General features: G+C 39.0%; 1 protein-coding gene across 2 annotated transcripts in view; it reads left to right on the forward strand.

Moving 5' to 3' along the window:
* Positions 1–22950, forward strand: part of LOC139731054 (integral membrane protein 2B-like) — a 147608-nt gene that overhangs the window by 39338 nt on the left and 85320 nt on the right. For both annotated transcript variants that reach the window (XM_071641932.1, XM_071641931.1), the window contains exon 3: positions 6904–7080. In XM_071641932.1, coding sequence (XP_071498033.1) covers positions 6904–7080 — 177 coding nt within the window. The remainder of the gene's footprint in view (positions 1–6903; positions 7081–22950) is intronic.

The raw sequence follows: 22950 nt of genomic DNA on the forward strand, positions 1-22950 counted from the left end.
AACTCCTCTCTCATTTTTTGAGCAATTTACCCCAAATTTGGCATGTGTGACCTCTATCAAAGGTAGATATGTAAGACACCTTTTTTGTTAGTATCATATAATACGTTGCCATGGTAACGGCATATTCTCATAAAAACTTGTGGATCGAACTACTCTCTCATTTCTTGAGCAATAAACCCCAAATTTGGCATGTGTGACTGCTATCAAAGGAAGATGTGCAAGACACCTTTTTCGTTAGTATTGCATAAGCGTTGCCAACAAAAACAAAACAAAAACTTGTGGATCAAACTACTCTGTCATTTTTTGAGCAATTAACCCCAAATTTGGCATGTGTGACTGCTATCAAAGGAAGATGTGCAAGACACCTTTTATTGCATAATGCGTTGCCATGGCAAAATCAATTTTTTAAAAAATCTTGTAAAATGTTGTGGATCGAACTACTCTCTCATTTTTTGAGCAATTAACCCCAAATTTGGCATGTGTGACTGCTATCAAAGGTAGATGTGCAAGACAACTTTTTTGTTAGTATCGCATTAGTTGCCATGGTAACGGCATATTTTCAAAAAAAAACTTGTGGATCGAACTACAAATGTACTCTCTCATTTTTTGAGCAATTAACCCCAGATTTGGCATGTGTGACTGCTATCAAAGGAAGATGTGCAAGACACCTTTTTTGTTATTATTGCATAATGCATTGCCATGGCAACAGTAATTTAAAAAAAGATCTTGTTAAATGTTGTGGATCAAACTACTCTCTCATTTTTTGAGCAATTAACCCCAAATTTGGCCATGTGTGACCGCTATGGGTAATTCCTTGGGGTTGGGACTGAAATTGTGACATACAAGTTGAAAATTCAAGTTGGGTAAATTGAAATTTCCTTTTTCCCCCTGATTTGTTACTCCCATTCTTCAACTTATTCCACTAGAAATCTGTTTATTACTTCACACACTTTCAGTCAGCATGGGTAAACAGGTATGACAAATACCTATGTTACATGGACTTCATTTTTGACACCTGCAATAATTTTGTGTTCTGAAATGATAACAATGAACACATCCAAGCTTTTTTCCACCATAACACATCAACATGTTATCTGACAGGCACATGAGATCATTATTAGTGAGATTGTCCGTTCTGCTATCAACTGCAAGACACTTTTATTAACATGTTTTTTCTACAAACCATTTACAATTTTAACTAAAGGTTTAACTTTTTCCTCAAGAGTGACATAATAACAATATTACTAAAAAAACTACAGTTGAAGCAAGTGAGTTGTATGGACATTCAAGTGAAAACATGATTTTATTGTAATCATTGACAGGGGTTTTCGTACTACAACCTTGTCCACAGTATACTACCTACAAATGTTACACGGACAGTATGTCTTCGTAACATCTAGGTACACTACGACATATCAACTGATTTCCTTTGTTGTGGTGTCATGTTAAAACCTACACACACAGACTTTATGTTCCCACGAATAACACTAATGTAACAGTTCTTTGGAATTATACTTTGGAATTATACTGTATATTATGCTGTATACCTTTGGAACAATACCTATGTTGTACACAGACTTCGATTCTTTGTAACTCTGGTATGAAAGAAGGTACGTAGACTTAATAATGATAATAATAAGAAGAAAGTCAAGCCTTACACAATTTGACCTTATATACACTGACTAACAACATCAACTGTCAACTCAACTAAGAAAACTAATAAAGAGAAATCATACAAGTTTTCTTGTCTTCTATATGTTCTTTGTTTGAAGTTAATTTCTGCTCTTTTCTACAATGTCCATTTTCCCTCTGTGCAGTTTTCTTTTTGTCTAGTTTGTTGTGTTCGCTCTTCTTGGGTGTTGCTTTGTCAGCTTCCTCTCTCTGTTTGTTGAGTGCTGTGGATGTGCCCTTTTCACTCTTTCACGTAGTTTAACACGTAGCGGTGGCAGAGGAGGAGCCATGGCAGATTCATCGACAAACTGGACAAAAGGTGTGAAGAGAAATAAAATAAAAGAATTAACAGAAAATTTGTGTCTGGGTAGACTTTATATTCCTGTTGATGTATCTGTGTTTATGAATGGAATTAAATAATTTGGACAATTTTGCTTACCTTTCTACCTCTTGGCATACCAATTGGCTAGAGTTCCATGTGTACCATCCACCAAAATTTAAAAAAAATATATATATGGGTTACGCTTTAGAATAAAATGATGTACAGCTGTAATGTTAGTAATATAATAGCATGTAAAACATGGGAAAATATCATTTTCATATTCTACGCTAAAAAACTTGTTTTCAGATGTAAGCTAGCAAGGGCAAGGCGCTGCCCCCAGTGTCATAGCTAGGGTTAGGGATAGGGTAAGGTTTACGGTTACGGTCCTAAATAGACCTCAAACAAAATACTACGCCCCCCCCCCCCCCCCTTCCTTTTACTCAATCCCCATCAAATTCAAAATTTTTGCCCTCTTTTAGAATGATAGGATAGAGCAATAATATGCCAACTTTGATTGGGGTACATATGGAACTATTTCCTACCAATTACCCACCCAAAAGGAATATGAAACTGGCATTTTAGCTTTGAGACTTTACAGTGGGTGCACGCGTGGAATGGAAACAGTGAACCCATGTGTTTCGAATGTTACTGCTTCATCAGAGCACCGTAAGCCATCTAACACTATTAACTAGTCAGTGAAATCTTGAAAGGAAAACACTGACATTGTAAATCTGTTCAAAAGAAAGAATTTAACAGCTCTTAATTCCCGAAATATCAACAACAAAATTGGGCAAACTCTTTCTTTAGCTCAGACGCAGTCTGGACGTCTACGTATTCCAACTTCATAGTACCGTACTAACGTTTAGCACGTCTACTTGATGGATACCAATGACAAAAGTAAGGTCCAAAATTCACAATAATCGGGAGGTAAAATGATGTTATATTGCCGTGAAGATACACTGGACATACTTTTGTACGGTTTTCTAAGAGAGGAACACATGCTCCTTTTGCAGAGACGGGCATGAAAGGGGAAATTTGGCGATCAAAATTACGAACATGAACAAGTAACAAATATCTCAGTATGTGGGACTACAGCGTGTTAACAGCATCATCGTCCACCGTATATTTGGCCAGTTCAGTGGTTTTAATATCGGTTTTTTCCTCCAATACAGTTTACAGAATGTGACAAATGTTATTCACTTCATGAAATAGCGTACTAGCTTACTGATTGACATCGGAAACATTGAAATTCCCGATCGGAAACATCAAAATCACCGTTCCGATGTTACACGGAACTCGACAGAAAAACAGGTCTTGCGCCGTCCAGGTAGCGAATATTTTTTTCGTACATGGAAACGCTACTGGACATGAATTATTCATAAGTTTACCCGAAATTTTGAAGTGCGCAAGCGCGTGGACTTCACTAAATTTCTATGGCTTGGCCAATTTGTACAGGATGAATGGACTCACATTATTTACATACATGATCACGTGTGATGATTGGTACGTACGTGCTCGCTATTCAGTTTACGTTCGATTCGCAGTTCATGAGCGCCCTACGTAACCCCACTGGAAATATGCGAGGAGCTAGCGGAGAGCTAGCAATCGTGATTTTCAGCCAGGGCAGCCAGCGTGGATAGGAGAGCAGGTACATGCGTAGTTTACGTGAAATGTACAACTTTACAAGTCACAACTTCTACAACCATAGGCTTGAGGAATTGATGCCACATTACCACTATTCGTACATGCATAAATGACCAAATAAGAGCTCTTTCAAAATCTTGTGCACGACCTTTTTTGTCGATCGGGTACTAGTATTCGTAAATACAGTTGGCCTACTCCGTACCACGCACTACTGTACTTGACTTCTCAGTGCTGCCAGTGAACATGGTGACTCGAGATCGAGCATCTCGAGTGCACTTTCGAATTACAACAATAATTAGATCATTACAAATCCACATGTAAACAAATAATAGTAGACCGAACTTCAGTAAAGTCTAGTTCTGTGTTTTCAAACTGATCAGTTGATTAGAAGTACGTGATATGTCAGCGTGATTGTATCAGACGTACAAGGTGATATGTGTGTGCAATGTGATGTGTGTACATGTAGTAGAGCTATCGCAAGTGAGCGACAGTTATTTTCCTGCATGTTGTTCATTAAGATCGGACGAACCTCGTCGTGAGTGCAGTGACATGTTTACGCTAGAACGCATGTACATGCACAACACACACACACACACACAGGTACTACTACTCGCTGCATGTGTACACAGAGAGTAGGGCCGTGCGAGTCTACGTCTCACTAGTCGAGTCCATTCATTGTGTACAAGTTGGCCAAGCTGAAAGTCAATGCGCTTGCGTACTTCAGTCTTTCAGTTCAACTTATGAATAATTCATGTCCTGTAGCGTTTCCATGTACGAAAAAAATATTCGCGTCCAGGTAGGTGTAAACAGGCTGTAAGTGGTTTTCCTGCAGTTGGGGAAGTACTGCCAGTGACGTAAATACGATTGCTGAAGTTAGTAGCTCTTCTTTTGGTCGCGAGACGCGACTTTCTTATCCGACGTTACACGAAGAGGCCGGACTTCGGACGGAAGTACGGTAATATGTTCCGTGTTTTCTCTTTTATATAGAGGATTTTGATGCTAATATTTGGATAATAATACTCTTGAAATATGATTCTAATTATAGAAATCAAGTTTCTGATCATATTATGATTGGAAGTGTATGTAAAACCATGCAATACCGATGTTACAACAAAAATCACCGCGGACTTCGTTTGTAACGTCGGTATGAGGTTGCTTCAAGATGCTCTGGTGTTCTTATTTTGTGACACATGTTTATGTGCTTTTAAATAGTCTTTGTAGAAGTCACCTTGCCTCTCTTAATTATGATAGGCATAATGCTGAAAGGTTGTATATTTTTCTGTATTACATTGCCATGAAAATGGCATATATTTTTGTCACAACTGGTACCACAAAAAAAAAAAACCATGAGACATCAACAGTGAAACAGTCACAGACAAAATAAATTTGTACACAGGCTTGTTTTTTATTCATCAAATAATTCTTCACACATCTCTCTCCAAGAATAACCACAAACCACATACAATTATGTGATAAAATTTTCAGAATATGACTTTTATTACCTGCACAACATGAAAAACTAGAGAAGACCCAACCCCATGGAATGACCCCTATCAAAGGTAGATGTGCAAGACACCTTTTTTGTTAGTATCGCATAATACGTTGCATGGTAACAGCCTATTTTCACAAAAACTTGTGGATCAAACTACTCTCTCATTTTTTGAGCAATTAACCCCAAATTTGGCATGTGTGACCTTTATCAAAGGAAGTTGTGCAATTCAACCTTTTTCGTTAGTATTGCATAAAGCGTTGCCATGGCAATTTTCTAAAAATCTTGAAAAATGTTATGGATCTAACTACTCTTTCATTTTTTGAGCAATTGGCCCCAAATTTGGTATGTGGGACCACTATCAAATAAAGATATGCATGACACCTTTTTTCGTTAGTATTGCATAATGCATTGCCATGGCAACGGCAAATTGTTAAGAAATCTTACAAAATGTTGCTCTTTAAGCACTTGGCTTGAAATTTGGTACATTTGACCACTGTAGTATATAGATGTGCAAACTTAACCTTTCGTCATTGTTGAACAATGTGTTGCCATGGTAACAGCATTTTTTTCACTAAGAAGAATACAAAAATATTTTGGATTCAGTTAACTCCCTCAGTCTTTGAGCATATGGCTTGAAATTTGGCACATGTGATGGCTATGGTACGTAGATGTGCAGACTTCATCTTTCGTCATTGTTGAACAATGTGTTGCCATGGTAACAGCATATTGTGATTGAAAATCATACAGAAATACTATGGATTCAGTTAACTCCCTCAGCAGTCTTTGAGCACTTGGCTTGAAATTTGGCAAATGTGACCGTTATAGCACGAAGATGTGCAAACTTCATCTTTCTTCATTGTTGAACGATGTGTTGCCATGGTAACAGTATATTTTTAATGAAAATCATACAAAAATACTATGGATTCAGATAACTCCATCAGTCTTTGAGCACTTGGCTTGAAATTTGGCACATGTTACCGTTATAGCACGAAGATGAGCAAACTTCATCTTTCGTCATTGTTGAACAATGTGTTGCCATGGTAACAGTATATTTTGAATGAAAATCATACAAAAATTGTGGTTCAGCAAACTTTTTCAGTTTTTGAGCATTTGGCTTCAAATTTGGCACATGTGATCGCGGTATAACTTAGATGTGTAAAATTTATCTTTTGTCTTTGTTGAAAAATGTGTTGCCATGGTAACTGCATATTTTGAATGAAAATTATGCAATGAGATTAATTCAGCTAAGTCCCTCAGCTTTTCAGCATTTGACTTGAAATTTGGCACATGTGACAGCTGTGATATGTAGTTTTGCAAACTTCGTTTTTTGTTATGTCAAAAATTGTGTCGCTATGGTAACAACATTTTTTGATGAAAATCAGAGAAATTGCCAATCTACTTATCTTACTCTGTCAGGCTTTGAGCATTTGACTTGAGTATGGCACATGTGACTATCAGTGAGCAAAATAGACATTTGTTCAATGTTGAACAATATATTGCCATGGTTCCTCTTTTTTTTTCAATAAAAAGCACACAAATTTATTGCTGGTCGAGCTAACTCTCTCAGTGTCAGGTGGGGGTATTAATCACATTGAGTGATAGTTCTAGTTGATTTTATAATGTCTCTGCTCCTGCTGGACTATAGAGGTGTTATATGCATGTACATTGGGGTTTTGAACCTTTCTGTCTGTTCATCTGTTTGTAACCCTTTTATTTAATTCAAAGTTCCATCTCACTATGAACTTTTTTTCTTTTTTCTTTTTTTTTTGTGCAGGAGTTCCGCTCCAACCCGGCCAACTTCTGCACGGTGATGTATCCTCCAGAACAAGACCTGCCCAATGCCACTGTGGAGGAGACCATCATGGTAGACAAGGAAGCTGGTATTGAGACGTTTGATGTCCCTAAATTTGAGAATGACCATCCGTTCAAGGTTATGTCCGACTTCCAGATCGTAAGTTTCACTGAACCACATCCTCTTGATGTGACAATCATTTTCAGTTTCTTGCATTTGTTCTACTTGTGATACATTGTACATGCTTGCTGTCTTGTTCGTTCTTGGAGTAAAACTAAATTTTTGTGTTGCTGTAGATTTCTTTCTATTGATCACCACCTAAATAGCTGCAGAAAAGAAAGGAATTGGATTTTTTCTTGCATGCCTCTAATGTCGGCACTTGACACAAGTTCGTTTGTTTGGTGGGTTTGTTTGTTTCTGTTTTTTTGAAGACTTTGATAATAGCACTACAACTTGTCCACAGAAAGGCATCACAGGCCATATCCTGTTCCTGCAAAACACACACATACATTGTACACAGCACTCACACAGCACTTATTTCTTTTCTTTTCATTTAACAGTAACTTTTAGCTTTCATTGTACGAAATTGAATGGTTCAAGGGAGCTTTTGTGATCATTTGAGACCATACGTGTACTTACATGGTCTCTCTGAGTCCAGCATTTAACATCTGTCATGCATAAACTTTTTCAAATGTTCATCTTCTATTGATCCAAATCTTATGGCTGAATTTTGACTTAACATGGCCTGGATCAATGATGGGGGAGGGGGCTCATACAACAATTTGTATGGCGTACCCTCAAGGGGGCTTCTTGGTTGAGGCACAAATATCCCTATAAGGCAGCTTTTCATGATTTTTGACATATTAATCTTCTTGAAAACTGTTGGCTGGATTTTGACTAAACATGGAAGGCATTTTCAAGGGGTAAGGGGATCATACAATGTAGTTTGTAAAAATGGTGATTGTCCCCCAGGGGGCCCCCAAGAGTGGGTCCCTAATACCTCAAATTGAGAAGGTGTTTTCAAGGGGCCTGCAGTCATAGGTCAAAAGTCAAAAGGTCAGTGAACTTTACATCAATTGAAAAAAAAAAAAGACCTATAAAATTGTGATACCTGGGCGAGACATCGTTCTGCATTTGTTTTGATGAAATCTTCATGATGTAAGATTTCCTATTGTTAACACCTGTAACTTATAGGGTATAATGTGCAATGGAGTTGTGGACTACTATAGTTTAACTCATCAACCTATGGATGGGACTACAGTTAAGTATGGCATTTTGAGCTCACCTGAGCCAAAGGCTCAAGTGAGCTATTGCGATCGCTCTTCGTCCGGTGTCCAACGTCAAGCGTCTGTCGTGCATCGTGCTTCGTCTGTCATCCGTCGTGCATCATGCGTAATCTTTTTACATTTTCATCTTCTCCTTGAGAACCCCATGACTGATTTTCACCAAACTTGGCAGGTAGCATCTCTTAGGGGATAGGATCTCAATTTGTTCAAATGGGCACCATACCCTACCTTAAGGACCCCAGAGGGGCCCCAACCCCCACAAATTAAGGAATCTTAAAAAAATCTTCTTCTCTAGAACCGGAAGTGATAGAGCTATGTTAATACTATGAGTTGGTACATTGATGATTGTAGTTTCAAGTTTGTTCATGGTGGAATCAGGGGTGCCCTCCTTGGGACCCAGGGGAGGGGGATGGGGAGAGGTCCTAGATGAGGCCCAAATTGTACATTTTCATCTTTTTCTTGAAAATGCCATAGTTATGAATTTTCACCAAACTTTCAGGTAGGATCCCTAGGGGAATAGAATCTCACTCCCATCAAATGGGCACCATGCCTCACCTGGGGGCCCCAGGGGGGCCTAAATTGTAAATTTTTATCTCTTTCTTAAAAACCCAATGATGAATTTTCCCCAATCATTGCAGGTAACATCCCTAGGGGATAGAATCTCAATTCCATCAATTGGGCACCATGCCACTTGGGGGCCCAACCCCACCCCCAGCAGTAAGGAATCGTAAAAGATTTTCTCTAGAACCACAAGTGATTGAACTAAGTTGATACAATGAGTCAGTATATTGACGACTGTTGTTTCAAGTTTGTTCATGGCAGAAACAAGGGTGCTCCCCTACCCCCTTGGGACCCAAGGGAGTGGGATGGGATGGGTCCAAATGGTAATGTAAATTGTACATGTTCATAATCATTGAAAACCCCTTGATGAATATTCACCAAACTTGACGGGTAGCATGCCAAAGGGTTAAGATCTCAATTTGTTCAAGAGGGCACCATGCTCCCCTTGGGGCCCCTAGGGGGCCCAATACCCTCCCCTTTCTCAACATTAAGAAATATTTAAATTTCTCTAAAACCAGAAGTGATAAAGCAAAGTTACTTTGAGTTTGTACATTGATGACTGTAGTTCCAAGTTCATTCATTGCAGATCTAGGGCTGCCCCCCCCCCCTTGGAGTCAGGGGGTGGGGGAATCCAAAAGGCGGGATAAATTTTCATCCTTTTGCTGAAAACAATATAATGGATTTTCACCAAACTTTGCGAGTAGCATTCCTAGGGGGATACGATCTCAAAGTGTTTGAATGGGCACCATGCTTTCCTTGGGGGGCCCCAGGGGGCCCAAACCTCCTAAATTAAGGAATTCAATAATATTCTTCTTTAGAATCAATATTGATAGAGCTTTACATCTTTCTTTTTTTTCAAAATTGCATATAGTCCAACATTCTATAAAGTACACTTGGCATGTATATTTTTACCAGTGTGATGATACAGTGGCGCTCACGTCCAACTTGACACAGCATGTAGACGCGTTTCAAACGCATCCAGGCGCGTTTCATACTAGTTTGCCGACAAAGAGACAAACGCGTTCGGCGATGATAGATATTTTTTCTTACAAATGCTCACGGAAACTTGATTACTGCCATCTGCGGCAAAAGAAAATTATTTGCAGACACGGGCGTAACACATGGCTGCGACATAATGTGCATGTAAGTTACGCAAATGCAGAATGACGGAGCCGATGTATACATGTCTGCAGAACATCAACAAACGCGTTCAAACGCGCTTAGCCCATCGACGTACGTTCGTACCTGTGAGGATCTACATGTCCATTAGCACTGACTGCGGCCCGTATACTACTGTATACACGCGAAGGGCATTCATCATTACTAGTTGTGTATGTGCATGTACGCCATGGAAAAACTGCCTGCGTCATTCCCACTAGGCAGGAGGGTTGATGCGTGTACACTCGTGCGAATATACAGTAGTTTATTTCAATGCAGCACTATTTTGCGTGAATTTTATAAGGAAAGTAATTAACTGTGAATAAATCATGAAAGAAATATCTTGCTTGTGTGTAAATTATTCATATATCCTCTTTATTTCAACCCATTTGTTTCCACATCTTACCCACATGCCAATCGAAGCGTCCACAAAGTCCTCGAGCCCCCCCCCCCCCCCCAATGGCTCTGGGACATTCTATTCAATCACGGGGTTTTTATTTCGCAACGCTGTCAAATAACTCTCATGAAAGCAAGTTTTTACAACGGCTGATCTATTTGATGAATGTATCGTAATCTATTTATGTTAAGATAACCTAGTTCAAACTTGTAGAGACATAAAAAAAACCAATGATTTGTCATACAATAGTGATACGTTCAACTACTACAGTGCCGACCGCGGGAAACGTCACGCTTTTCCGAGATCTGGACGAGGCCACTGACGCGTATCCCCGCGGGTACCCGCGGGTATACGCGTTCAGTGGACGAGTCCATCCGCCCGCACGGATAATCCATCCTCGGGAATTTGCGTCTCGATTGACGCGGGTTGGACGAGGGTGGACGAGGGTGGACGAGGGTATTCAAGGGCACATTCCCGTTAAGCTTTATTTTGACCGCTCAATCAAAATACATTTCATGGAGTTCCGACTTTGCCCATTTTCATCAAATTCCGATTTCAGGGGCTTCTTTTCGATTTAATCACACTCTGATGTCCACTGCCTTGATTGTTCGCTACTTTCTAAAGAAGTACACCTGCGGAAGTTGTGCACATGCGTTCATCACTCAAGTATCAATAATTATTAGAACATATCGACATCGGTTACGATCATCTCGCTATTCACGACTTTTAACGACCTGCGCCACCAAAATTTCATTGCTGAAAATTCGGTGGCCCAATCGGGCTACAAAAAAAGTCGGATGTTTGCCTTTACTTTTGAAAATGAACAGCGGTAACAGTCGGCTCCGTAAGACGCAAAAATGAATGTCGCATGTTTACTTTTGATTTTAGAAATGAATCACGGTGACATTTGACTCCGTATGATACTGGAATAAATACCGAATGTTTGCTTTGGCGTTCGGAAGTGAATGATAATATTCAACTCCGTAAGACGATAAGATAAATGCCGGATGTTTGCTCTTACGTTCGAAAGTAAATAGCAATAACATTCAGCTCCGGAAGATGCTTGAGTAGGCTATATGTCGAATGATCCCTTTGACGTTCGGAAATGAATAACAAAAATATTCAACTCCGTACGATGATAAAATAAAAGACGGATATTTGCTTTTACTTTCGAAAATAAATAGCAATAACATTCGGCTTCGGAAAATGCTAACATAAATGTCAGATGATTGCTTTTACGTTCGGAAGTGAATAGCAGTAATATTCTGCTCCATACGATGCTAAAATAACTGTTGGATGTTTGCTTTTAGATTTCGAAATGAATAACAGTAACATTCAGGTGCGTTCGGTGGTAAAATTAATGTTCAATGATTGCTTTGATGTTCGGAAATGAATAACAATGACATTCAACTCCGTATATACGTTTATAAAATATACAATGTATCTGATGTTTGCTTTTACGTTCGGAAGTAAATAGCAATAACATTCAGCTCCCGAAGATGCTAAAGTAAATGTCGAATGATCCCTTTGACGTTCGGAAATAAATAACAAAAATATTCAACTTCTTACGATAATAAAATGAATGACGGATGATTGCCTGTACTTTCGAAAGTAAATAGCAATAGCATTCGGCTCCGGAAGATGACAAAATAGATGTCAGATGATTGCTTTTACGTTCGGAAGTGAATAGCAGTAATATTCTGCTCCATACGATGCTAAAATAACTGTCGGATGTTCGCTTTTAAATTTCGAAATGAATAACAGTAACATTCACCTGCGTTCGATGGTTCGGAAATGAACACAATAATATTCAACTCCGTGTATACGATGATAACATAAATGTCTGATGTTTGCCTTTATGTTCAAGAGTAAATGGCAATAACATTCAGCTCCGGAAGATGCTAAAATAAATGTCGAATGTTTGCTGTGACGTTCGGAAATTAATAACAAAAATATTCAACTCCGTATATACGATTTTGCGTTCGGAAGTGAATAGCAGTAATGTTCTGCTCCATACGATGCTAAAATAACTGTCGGATGTTCGCTTTTAAATTTCGAAATGAATAACAGTATACATTCAGCTGCGTTCGATGGTTCGGAAATGAACACAATGATATTCAACTCCGTGTATATGATAACATAAATGTCTGATGTTTGCTTTTATGTTCAAGAGTAAATAATTCAGCTCCGGAAGATGCTAAAATAAATAACGCATGTTTGTTGTGACGTTCGGAAATGAATAACCAAAATAACTCCGTATATACGATGATAAAATAAATGTCTGATATTCGGTTTTAACGTTCGAAATATAACAATAACAATCAGCTCCCTTCGACTTTCGGAAATGAATGATGATAATATTACAACTCCGTACGATGTTTAAATAAATGTCGGATGCTTGCTTATAATTTATATTGCTATGTACTTTCGCAAATAAATAGCAATAACATTCGGCTCCGGAAGATGCCAAAATGATTAATGTCACATGATTGCTTTTACGTTTGGAAGTGAATAGCAGTTACATTCTGTTCCGTACTATGCTAAAATAAATGTCGGATATTTGCTACATGTGTATTACATTTCGAAATGAATAGTAACATTTGGCTGCGTTTGATGGTAAAAAACAAAACAAAAACAAAACAAAAACACACACACACACACAAAACTGTCTGATGTCTGCCTTGACGTTCAAAATTCTGCCCCGTACGATATGATGAAATAATTGTCAGATGACTCATTTCACTTTCGCAAGTGGACAACAGTGACATTCGGCTCCGTACGATGATAAAATAGATGTCGGATGTTTGCTTTTATATTTGGAAATGACTAACTGTTAAATTCTGCTCCGTATACGACAGAGCTGCCAACCTTTCGAAGCACAAATTAGTACTCAGCAGCTCAAAATTCGTATTTTCCACCAGAATTCGTATTTTTTTCAATCTCCCTCTTTTTGCTATGAGGCCTACAGGCTCTAAACATAACGTTATGACACATGCCGAAGCATCCAGCTGGTCACCAGCACGATAAAGATTCTAAACTACGCAATGTTCAGCGTTGATTGATTGCTTTCTCGCAATGTGTACAAGTGCAAGTTTGTACCTCCAAAATCTTTCTGGGCTGATTATGGAAGCTTCCATTTTCTAGCAGGGGACGGGGAATGCTTGATCTTCTCAAGAGAGCTTCTGTGTGAGCGGATGCAAAAACTCTGTTCTGTGTTTCCAATTATGTACTATCAAAACATAATCATGCGTTGTTTTCAGGCTTTTTTCATTTTATTGGATTTTAAACATCAGTATTTTTCGAAGTATTCCAATTCCTTTTCCCCTGACTGGAATCGGAAAGTCTGCTATAACGATGATCGCAAAATGCCGCGCTGTGTGTGGAAGCGCCGATGTGGTGCAAACACGTGGCTTCATTTTCAAGTTTGGACCTTCTCGTAGTGACTTTGTCTGGGCATACGAGACCTTTCATGTATTTCTGTGATTGCATTTTTAATTGACTAAATAATCAATCCTTTTGTTATTGTTCAGGGAACATTAGATATTCGATCAAGTACACTATAATCGACTCTTCGATGTTCCCTACTATGCGCCAAAAGAAAGGCTATAGACATAGAACCATGATATCTTTGGAATTTTTATTCAACTAATGAGCTGGTTCTTCGATCGATATTTCCAGGATACTTACACGCTGTTTATTCCAATGCGCGCATTCTTTCGTCTGGCACGCACCTGGGTGTGGCACCTGCTTTTGTGGAAATTTCCACAAGGGAGAGGGGTGGGATGTCAAGTTTCTACGAGCCGAAGATACTGCATACACAATCTCTTCGCTTTTATTTATTGTCATTCGTGTTTTCGCCTTATTCTTTGCTGATATTGAACATTTAGATTAACTTTACGAAAGTTGCTATAGCACATGGTTCGTTTTGTTGTGAGGTGTACGTAATTTCTTTTTTTTTTAATCATTCTTGAGAGGGGAAAGAAGAGTAAGGGGGAAAGAAGACTAGAGGGAAAGGGAAATAAAACAAACGTCACGTACGCTGAGCATTCACAGGAAGCCGTCTTTTTACACCAGTCACCAGCATAGTTATCATCACTATCAGACATCACTCAAGATCATTTTAGCCTCTTCCTATGATCAACATTAAGAAACACGCATAATCCCTCGAGATAAATACCTAGGAAACTCAATAATAAATACAAAGTATCAACACCTCCCAACAACACAAACATTTAGAAAAGACAGCAAATAGCACATCGAAGCGACTGGGATCAAACTCCGTCGCTTCGATTGCAGCGAAGCGGAGAAATCGTCGTTACGAAAATAACAGTGCGAGACACTAAGAGAATTACGTTTAAATACTTCAAAGTATAAAGGGAACAGATAAAGTGATATAAAATGTAAGAAATCGTACTAAACGAGGTGTGAGAAACGACGGAAATAAAACGAAGTTTAGTAGTAAGCTTAGGCCCTAGCAAAAGTTTTGCAGCACCGAAAGCTACGCGAAAATAAACACACATATAAAACTCGGTATTGCGACGAGATCCTATGGGATCAAGTCAATAAACGATACAAAACAAAGGAAATTGATTCATTTTGACGGGAAAATAGTTTGTTATAAGTATTCTGTTATATGAGATCTCCTTTAATAGGCCTAGAAATAATCGAGTTTCCACGATACTCTGGAAAGAAAGTTCGAACGCTTTTCACCTGCACATATACTGCAGAGGGCAGTGCACATCAGTCATCAATACACGAACAGAAACTCACCTCTACAACTTCCTCGCAGAAAATGATGCAATAGCGTTATAAAAAAAAACAGACAACACTCTAAAAATCATTTCGTACTTGGGAGGCAAGGGACAAGAGGATGAAAAGAAGAGAAAAAGAAGCAGACATTGCACAACGGGACGCTTTCACCCCGCCTCATACGGTACTGTAGTGGCAGCTGGCTAATTGGGATACCACGGCGATCCATGTAAACATCCAGGGTCCGTAGGCGACAGGGATTCACGCGCGCGAAGTTCTGTTCGGTGTACACAGTACGCAAGCAGCGATATGCGTGTGCGCACATTTTTCTATTCAGCGCTTTCCACATACGGTGCGTACGCGTTGCATCGATATCCCAGCTGAATACAGATAACATGGCACATGCGACGTGCGTTTGCTATATTTTTACCCATTATTTTGCCCCACTGTGAATTCGTACTTTCTAAGGACGTTTTCATATTGTCGTATTCCCTTAGATTTTTCGTATACGAATTTTTCGGAACGGTTGGCAGCTCTGGTACAATGCTAACATAAATAACAGATTATTGCTTTCACATTTGAAAATGATTAATGGTATACATAGGCTCAGTATGATGCTTAAATAAATAGAGGATGTTTGCTTCACATTCGGAAATCAATAAGGGTAACATTCAGCTCCATAAGATGCTAAAATGAATGTCGGTTGTTTGCTTTTATACAGTGTATTTGAAAATGATTAACGGTAATATTCGGCTCCGTAAGGTTCTAACATACTATAGTAAATGTTGGATGATTGCTTTTACAATCAGAAATGAATAGCGGTAACTTTCGGCTCTTTACAATGCTAAAACAAACAATCTGGAAATGCTCCCACTTTCTCATCCCAAAAGTAAGCTATGACCACCTAATAGCATAGGCATCAACTTTTATAATTATCTATAAGCCTATTTGCTAAATCTTAGAATTCAGAATAATGGTGATTGAGATGATCTACTTTTGTATTCATTTATTTTAGACATGGGTACCTGTCACGTCAGTAATGCTTAATAATTGTTTTTAGTAGGACCGATTTAGTTTTTCCTATGTTTTTCTTGATTTTTTTGGCCACCAAAAAAAAAAATAGAAATCAATGATTTTGGTGGTCAAAAATAAAAATTAGTTTGGAGCCCTGCGATATCATTGGGCTCATCATTACTTAATCTTTCCCATGATACGCTAATATTTATATCATCAATCTGCCGACGTCATCCGACAATTCATGATTCAAACCTTTTTTTTTTTTTTCATCGTCCGTAACCCAACTTTGAACACAGACAGGGTATTCTTTCTCATTCTAGAGTAATGAAGGAGCGCACTTTCGGCTGTGATCTAAGTCCTATTATCATCATGAGTTCATGTCGCCGTTTAGTGATCTAAACTTCAGCTTTGCTGAACTGTTCAATGTCTTGAGCAGGAAGCAAAAACAATGGCTGGACTAAGGAACCTTCGTTTTTAAAAGGGGGAAATAAACAACACTGAAACCGAACAAGCCGGCCGAGCATTGTTTAGGTTAACCACGCGTGGTGATAATCGCGCCCATTGATCGCTCTGTCCAGCTGGCTTAACCCTATTCTAACTGGGAGGAGTTTTTACTGGGGGTGAACCCCCCCCCCCTTCAGATCTCGGCCACCGATCGCGCGATCGCTGCGAAATTTTTCCTGAAGATAGAGCTGGATGTCAACTACAAGATTACATGGTCATACAATAGAAAAATGTTGCCTTTCTATTTTTAATGAATTGATTATGCAAAGTTGTGCATGAAATCATATTTTCACTTATAACTCCATAAAAAAGACTGAAGTATTGCTAAATTTTTGTGTCAAAATTCCTCAAGACATATAAACCAATTTTCATTTAAAAATAAAGCACAGTCAAAACCAATTTCTTTTGTTTTTTATTGTTTTGTTAATTTCTTATGTATTTTATTGATTGTTCGACCTTGAGTTTTCTGTTGTTTTTCAAAATTTGTTGCAGGCACTTTTTCAGGCTTATCTACACTATATAGAATTGATTAATTTCAATGGTTCAAAGATGAAATACTATAATTTATATCAATTTAACCCCAAAAACACAATTTACATTCAATTTGCACACGATATCATGAATTTGAGCTGTTTTCCGGTTGACATGCATTTGCATAACATTACGTAACTTCAGAACGGTGTACTCAGACGTCGCAAATTTGGTCTCAAAATATGCGGAAGACTTCAATGAAAAAAGTTGTGAAACGACGCGGCAAAATCTTTGCGCGTTGCAGAATCGTGACGCGAAACGTGGGGGGGGGGTCAATTTGACCCATTTGACCCCCCCCCCCCCACCCAGTTAGAATAGGGTTAAGAGTATGCATATTGACCAAAAATAGTCAGAGGGATGCTAATTTACTCTTACAAGCTATCGCTACTATTTAAGTTGAAAACTGGAACTTTCTGAAAGGTTAAAGATGATCGTAAAATCAGTTCTGGCTACAGGATTTTATAATAATTATAATAGCATACAACATGTACCAAGTTTTCATCGTTTACCTGTCTTATCACTCCAAAGCAGTTCAGCTTAACTGTTGGCTTATAGAAGTGATCATCAATCGGTAAGGATTAGTCAGATGAATTCATGAATTCACTTTATGCATCACGGCTAATCGAACTATTCAACATCGTTGAAGTAACCATACTTTTTTATTTTCATAGTTCAAACTATTTCTTAACATTTATATGCAAAACGAAAGTACTCTACACGTTTTTCAAAATGCTCAGATGTAATGAGTCAATTCCACAAAGATTGCATTACAGCAACCTTTACTGACCTAAACAAGTTTTCCATAGAGCTATCAGTTCTATTATAATGGCATTCTGATAACTTCGACTGCGTTTTGAACTCGTACCGAGCACAGCATTCAAAACAACGGGTTCCTCAGGTCCTCTTTAGGTACTGGTATACTTGCTAAAAGCATTCTCTTTAGCTTCCATTGACAACAACATGCCATGGGAGGAGAATGGAAGCGATCAACTTTCTCGGTAAATGAGGCTTTTCGTATATAGCACACATTGCGTGCCTCTTTCTTTTTTTCTGTTTCTGTTGTTTCAAACTACACTGCAGCCGACACACAACACAAACACACCAAAGTTTACATTCAGGCAACCGTATTTTGGTATTGGTTAGAATCGAATTATATCTGTCTTGTGATTGGCTAATTATCTGTAGCAAAAACAAAACAAAACAAAACAAAACAAAAACAAAACAAACAATCACAAAAATGCTGAAAACTGCTTATCGAATATCAGTGGCGTGCCAAAGGAGTAAAATGGAGTCTATACTCTAAAGGGGCCTGAGCTTTTGATTCCAGAAGAATCTTTGTCAGAGGCAAAATGATAATCAGGCAGGGAAAGCAATCACATTATAAAGAAGTTCACACAACACGAACAGTCAGGGACAGGCTAGGGACACGGAACAAAGAAAACAAAAGGAGAGGATGGGAGGTCATGGGCAAGGAGGCCAACAGGTGAAGGGAGGGGGATTAAAGCAGGAGGGTGGATAGACAAAAGGCATAGGAGGGTCAGTGATAATCCTGAGTGCCATGGGGGTGCATCCATTTAAGAATGAATTTTCTCACACACCCAAGCTGTCGCCATTTATGTGTGTGCGATGAAGCGTTAACGCCGTCGCTAAGCAGGACTGTTGCATCATGGGGGGGGGGGGAACGGGTTGTGAGCTTGAACATAACCTGAACTTTAAGGGCGATTTTCTTTTTTTTTTTCTTTTATGACTTCTAGGGATGCGGAAAGGGGTTGTTTTATATATTATTGTAAAGATAAAACTATACAATGTATGTAGAATTCAAGTATTTATATATACATGTGTAGACATGCCTAAAATTTCGTTTACTGCGACATACGCATTTCGACCGAGCGCATCACGACCTGTATGGACTACGCACATGTATTCTTTTATCTTGCGCTCTGCTTTTGTGGGAATTTCTTCAAGCATAGGTGTCAGGTTTTCCTACGTTACGTCTGCGGTCATTAATTCCATATTTGTTAGTTTGTCTGCTTTCTTATTCTGTGTTTTATGCATTTTACTTGAACTTAAAGGTCTAGACATTTCGTTTGCTAAATGCACGCGAGTCACGTTGCATTGTATGATGTATTTTGTTTCGTTGACCATTCATGAGAAGCGTTTCTTTGAGCAAACTCTCTTTTCACACCAAAATCACTTATAGAAGGTAGTCATCCACATTGGTTATCAAAATAATAATTCCGTCATTTTCCTTTCGTTCAGAAACAGGAATCAGAATTCTCAACACGTCATCCACATTGGTTATCAAAACAATTCCGTCATTTTCCTTTCGTTCAGAAACAAAAATCTGTTATTCTCAACACGTTATTACAAAAATTACATCTCACAGCGATAATAGGGCCTACTAGAACCAACTCATCGCAGCAAAATGACACATTACGGTTACGAGGACATACACAATGCTTGAACAAATTACTTTGCTTCAAAATGTAGAAACAGATGAAGTGACATAACAAGAGAAAGGGCGCACCGAAAGATCAACTAAGATAAACTCTAACAAAAAAGAAGAAGAAGGAGGAAACTATTCCCCCCCCCCCCCCCCCCCACACACACACACACGCACACACATACACACAAACGAGTAGATACACAAAGGTCATATGTTTACCTTTGGGAGCAGTGATTTAAAAGATGTTTTAGATATCACATGTGATGCATAATAGGTCCGTTGTGCAAAGCATCCTACATAATTTTTTGTAATAAAGCCTAGAATATAAGGAGATATCAGTATTTCTCTTATAGATTGTAAAGAACCTTCGGAATTAGGACCTTTGTTTCATTTTCGGATTAACGAACCTTCGGCATAACGAACCTTATTTCATTTTTTGATAAATGAACCTTTGGAATAACAAGTTACAAACCTCATATTTTCGGATTAACGAACCTTCGGAATAGCAAACTGTAACCGTTCACATAGTGTACTGTATTTTCGATCATACGGATTCAATTTTTTTTTTTTTCCAGCGGTTGTTTCTATCCCTATAACTCACATTTCAGAACTATGGGGGTTTTGTTTCATGTACGTGGTGAATTAATACGCCTTTAACGCAAGAGCAAAAACATGGGAAAGTTTGAATGCTTTTCACGTGCACATCGTCACATAAAGAGAATCAGGTGCTGACGGACCATAGAAGTGTCTCAAAATCAATACTGCCATGCAGCTTGCACCAAAATCACAATTCTGATAGGTATTATCCCGTAACAGGGGCGGATCCAGGAATTCCGTAAAGTGGGGGCGCGTTTACAAAATTAAAGGGGGGCGCACGCACCCCTCCCCCATTTTTTTTTTTACATTTCTTTTGTTTCAAAAAAAATAAATAAATAAATAAAGGGGGGGGGCGGGCGCCGGTTGCGGTCCTCCCTGGATCCGCCCCTGCGTAACCAAGTAAGTTTGAGAGAGAAAAGTTTGAGCCAAAAACACAGCGTTGACAAGTACTACCACAAATTGCATTTTAAATATGGTATATAGTACACAGTACAAGAAAGTATACAGCACGAGATCTCTAGTTTGATTTTCATTTCGCTTCGAATAGTAGACGAGCAGTGACAATCCGTCAAAGTGCAAACTACAGCTAGGGCCTAGCGGCACAGTTTACAGGTCTACCTTCTGTTCACTGCATGGTACACATAAACAAGAACAAAAGCGTTTTCTTCTTTTGCATGTTAGCATGGGGACGATAGTGAATTAAGTTCACCAAGATTCAATGTTTGTAAACAAGAAAGCAGCGCGTAGCAAAGACCTCAGATCGTTGTTATAGCACACGTGCATCTATTGTGGTAACATTTTAATCAACGCACTAACACCATCTGAACATACTGAACGATCATGCCACACAATCACTGTGAAGGGGAAATGTTCAGCAACAACAAAGGGCTTTTTACACTTGTAAAATTTTGCTTAGCCCCGGACCAACGGTGGGGCTAAGGGGGGGCCTTAGCCCCACCGTTGGTACGGGACTATCCTTAGCCCACTTTCTGTTTACACTCGTTTTTGCCAAAGTGGGCTAGCCCCACCGATAGTACGGTACTATCTGGCCCTGCAAAATAGCAGGGGTTAGCACCGCAATTGCGGTGCCAAGCAAGTGAGTGTAAACAGAACGAAAAAATAATCCTGGGCTAAGCGACGGAGACGAAGTCCGACCCTCACTGACCAATCAGAAACGAGGTAATCAAGTGCTGCCGGTGCGTGCGTGTACGTGTACAGTACACAGCGTGATTATGAATATTCATGTGGTTTGGAAAGTCCGGGGCTAAGAAATACGAGTGTAAAAATGTCAGTTTTCTCCTTAGCCCCGGACAAGAGATAGTACAGGACTAATTGGCGAGTGTAAAAAGCTGAAAAAATTGGTACGGGACTAACGATAGTCCTGGGTCAGAGAAAGTCCGGGGTTAAGAAATACAAGTGTAAAAAGCCCTCAAGAGCACGAGTATGTAGCCTACCATATACTGTACGCGCATTCATTCCGTGAGTGCCAAATACAAGCTAGAAACACACGCAATAAAGAAACATTGCAAGTTCATGAACTGAGGGACCTTTTTTTTTTTGTGTCTTATATCTTAACAAGATAAAGACGTTGTGATTTCGGGTGCTGTTCGTTATTCCGAAGGTTCGTTATTCCGAAGGTTCGTTTATCCGAAACACATAAATTCCCTAAACCATAGAGGTTCATTAATCCGAAAACGAAAAAAGGTTCGTTAATTCGAACATTTGCGGCGTTATTTCGAAGGTTCGTTAATCCAAAAATGACATAGGGTTCGTCATTCCGAAGGTTCGTTAATCCGAAAATGAAATAGGGTTCGTTATCTCGAAGGTTCGTTGATCCGAAATGATATAGGATCCGAAATGATATAGGGTCCGTAACGAACCTTCGAAGTAAGTCGAGCTTTGTTTCATTTTCGGATTAACGAACCTTCGGAATAACGAACCTTATTTCATTTTCGGATTAACAAACCTTGGGACTAAAGAACCTTACTAACGAACCTTCGGAATAACGAGCTGTAACCGTGATTTCATATCCAATTTGTTTAATTGGACCTTTTAAAAGCTATGATTGTATCGAATCATTGAAATGAAATTTAACGGCCTTCTGTCCGCCGTATCAAAAGTGTGATGATAAAGGGGATGTGCGCATTGTCATTCGAAATACATGTAACTACATGTAACTCTACATTTAAGTAATTAGTCTGATTATTATATAGCAACTGATTTTGGGATTGATAGTCACTACTGACAGTTTTTATTCTCGTAAACGGCACCTGTCAATCTCACAGGCGTCAAGTCGAAGCACTCACACGTCATGAATTGACCATAACGTAAAAACGACAGAACTCTACACACAAGAGTTCTGTGATAAAAACACGCTGGGCACACAAGATGAGTATGTTGGAACCACATGGCGCACTCACTGCTGGCAGGGCAAGCACGTGCTTTGCTCATCGAACTGATCGTTTTTATAGCGATCATAATATCGCTGCACAGCAGAGATTCGTATTCCAATGCACAGTAGGCCTACTCTCTCTCTCTCTCTCTCTCTTTCTCTAAAAAAAAAAAAAATGAAAACATTCACACTTGAAGGGGTGGATACATTTAAAACGGAGTCAATTTAGAGTGAAATTGGAGTGAATTTTGAGTGAAAATGTTCATTTTCACTCGGAGTGACCTCCGGGATCACTCGAAGATTTTGGAGTGCTATTGATGTAGCGCGATTCCGCTGCTTAAATGCATTCAGTTTTGCTCATAATCATTAATTTCATCCTTCTTTTTTTTTT

This window comes from Diadema antillarum, unplaced genomic scaffold (genome assembly GCF_040938485.1).
Source record: "Diadema antillarum isolate AM-2024a unplaced genomic scaffold, OU_Dant_1.0 seq00000354_RagTag, whole genome shotgun sequence".
Taxonomy (NCBI): Eukaryota; Metazoa; Echinodermata; class Echinoidea; order Diadematoida; family Diadematidae; genus Diadema; species Diadema antillarum.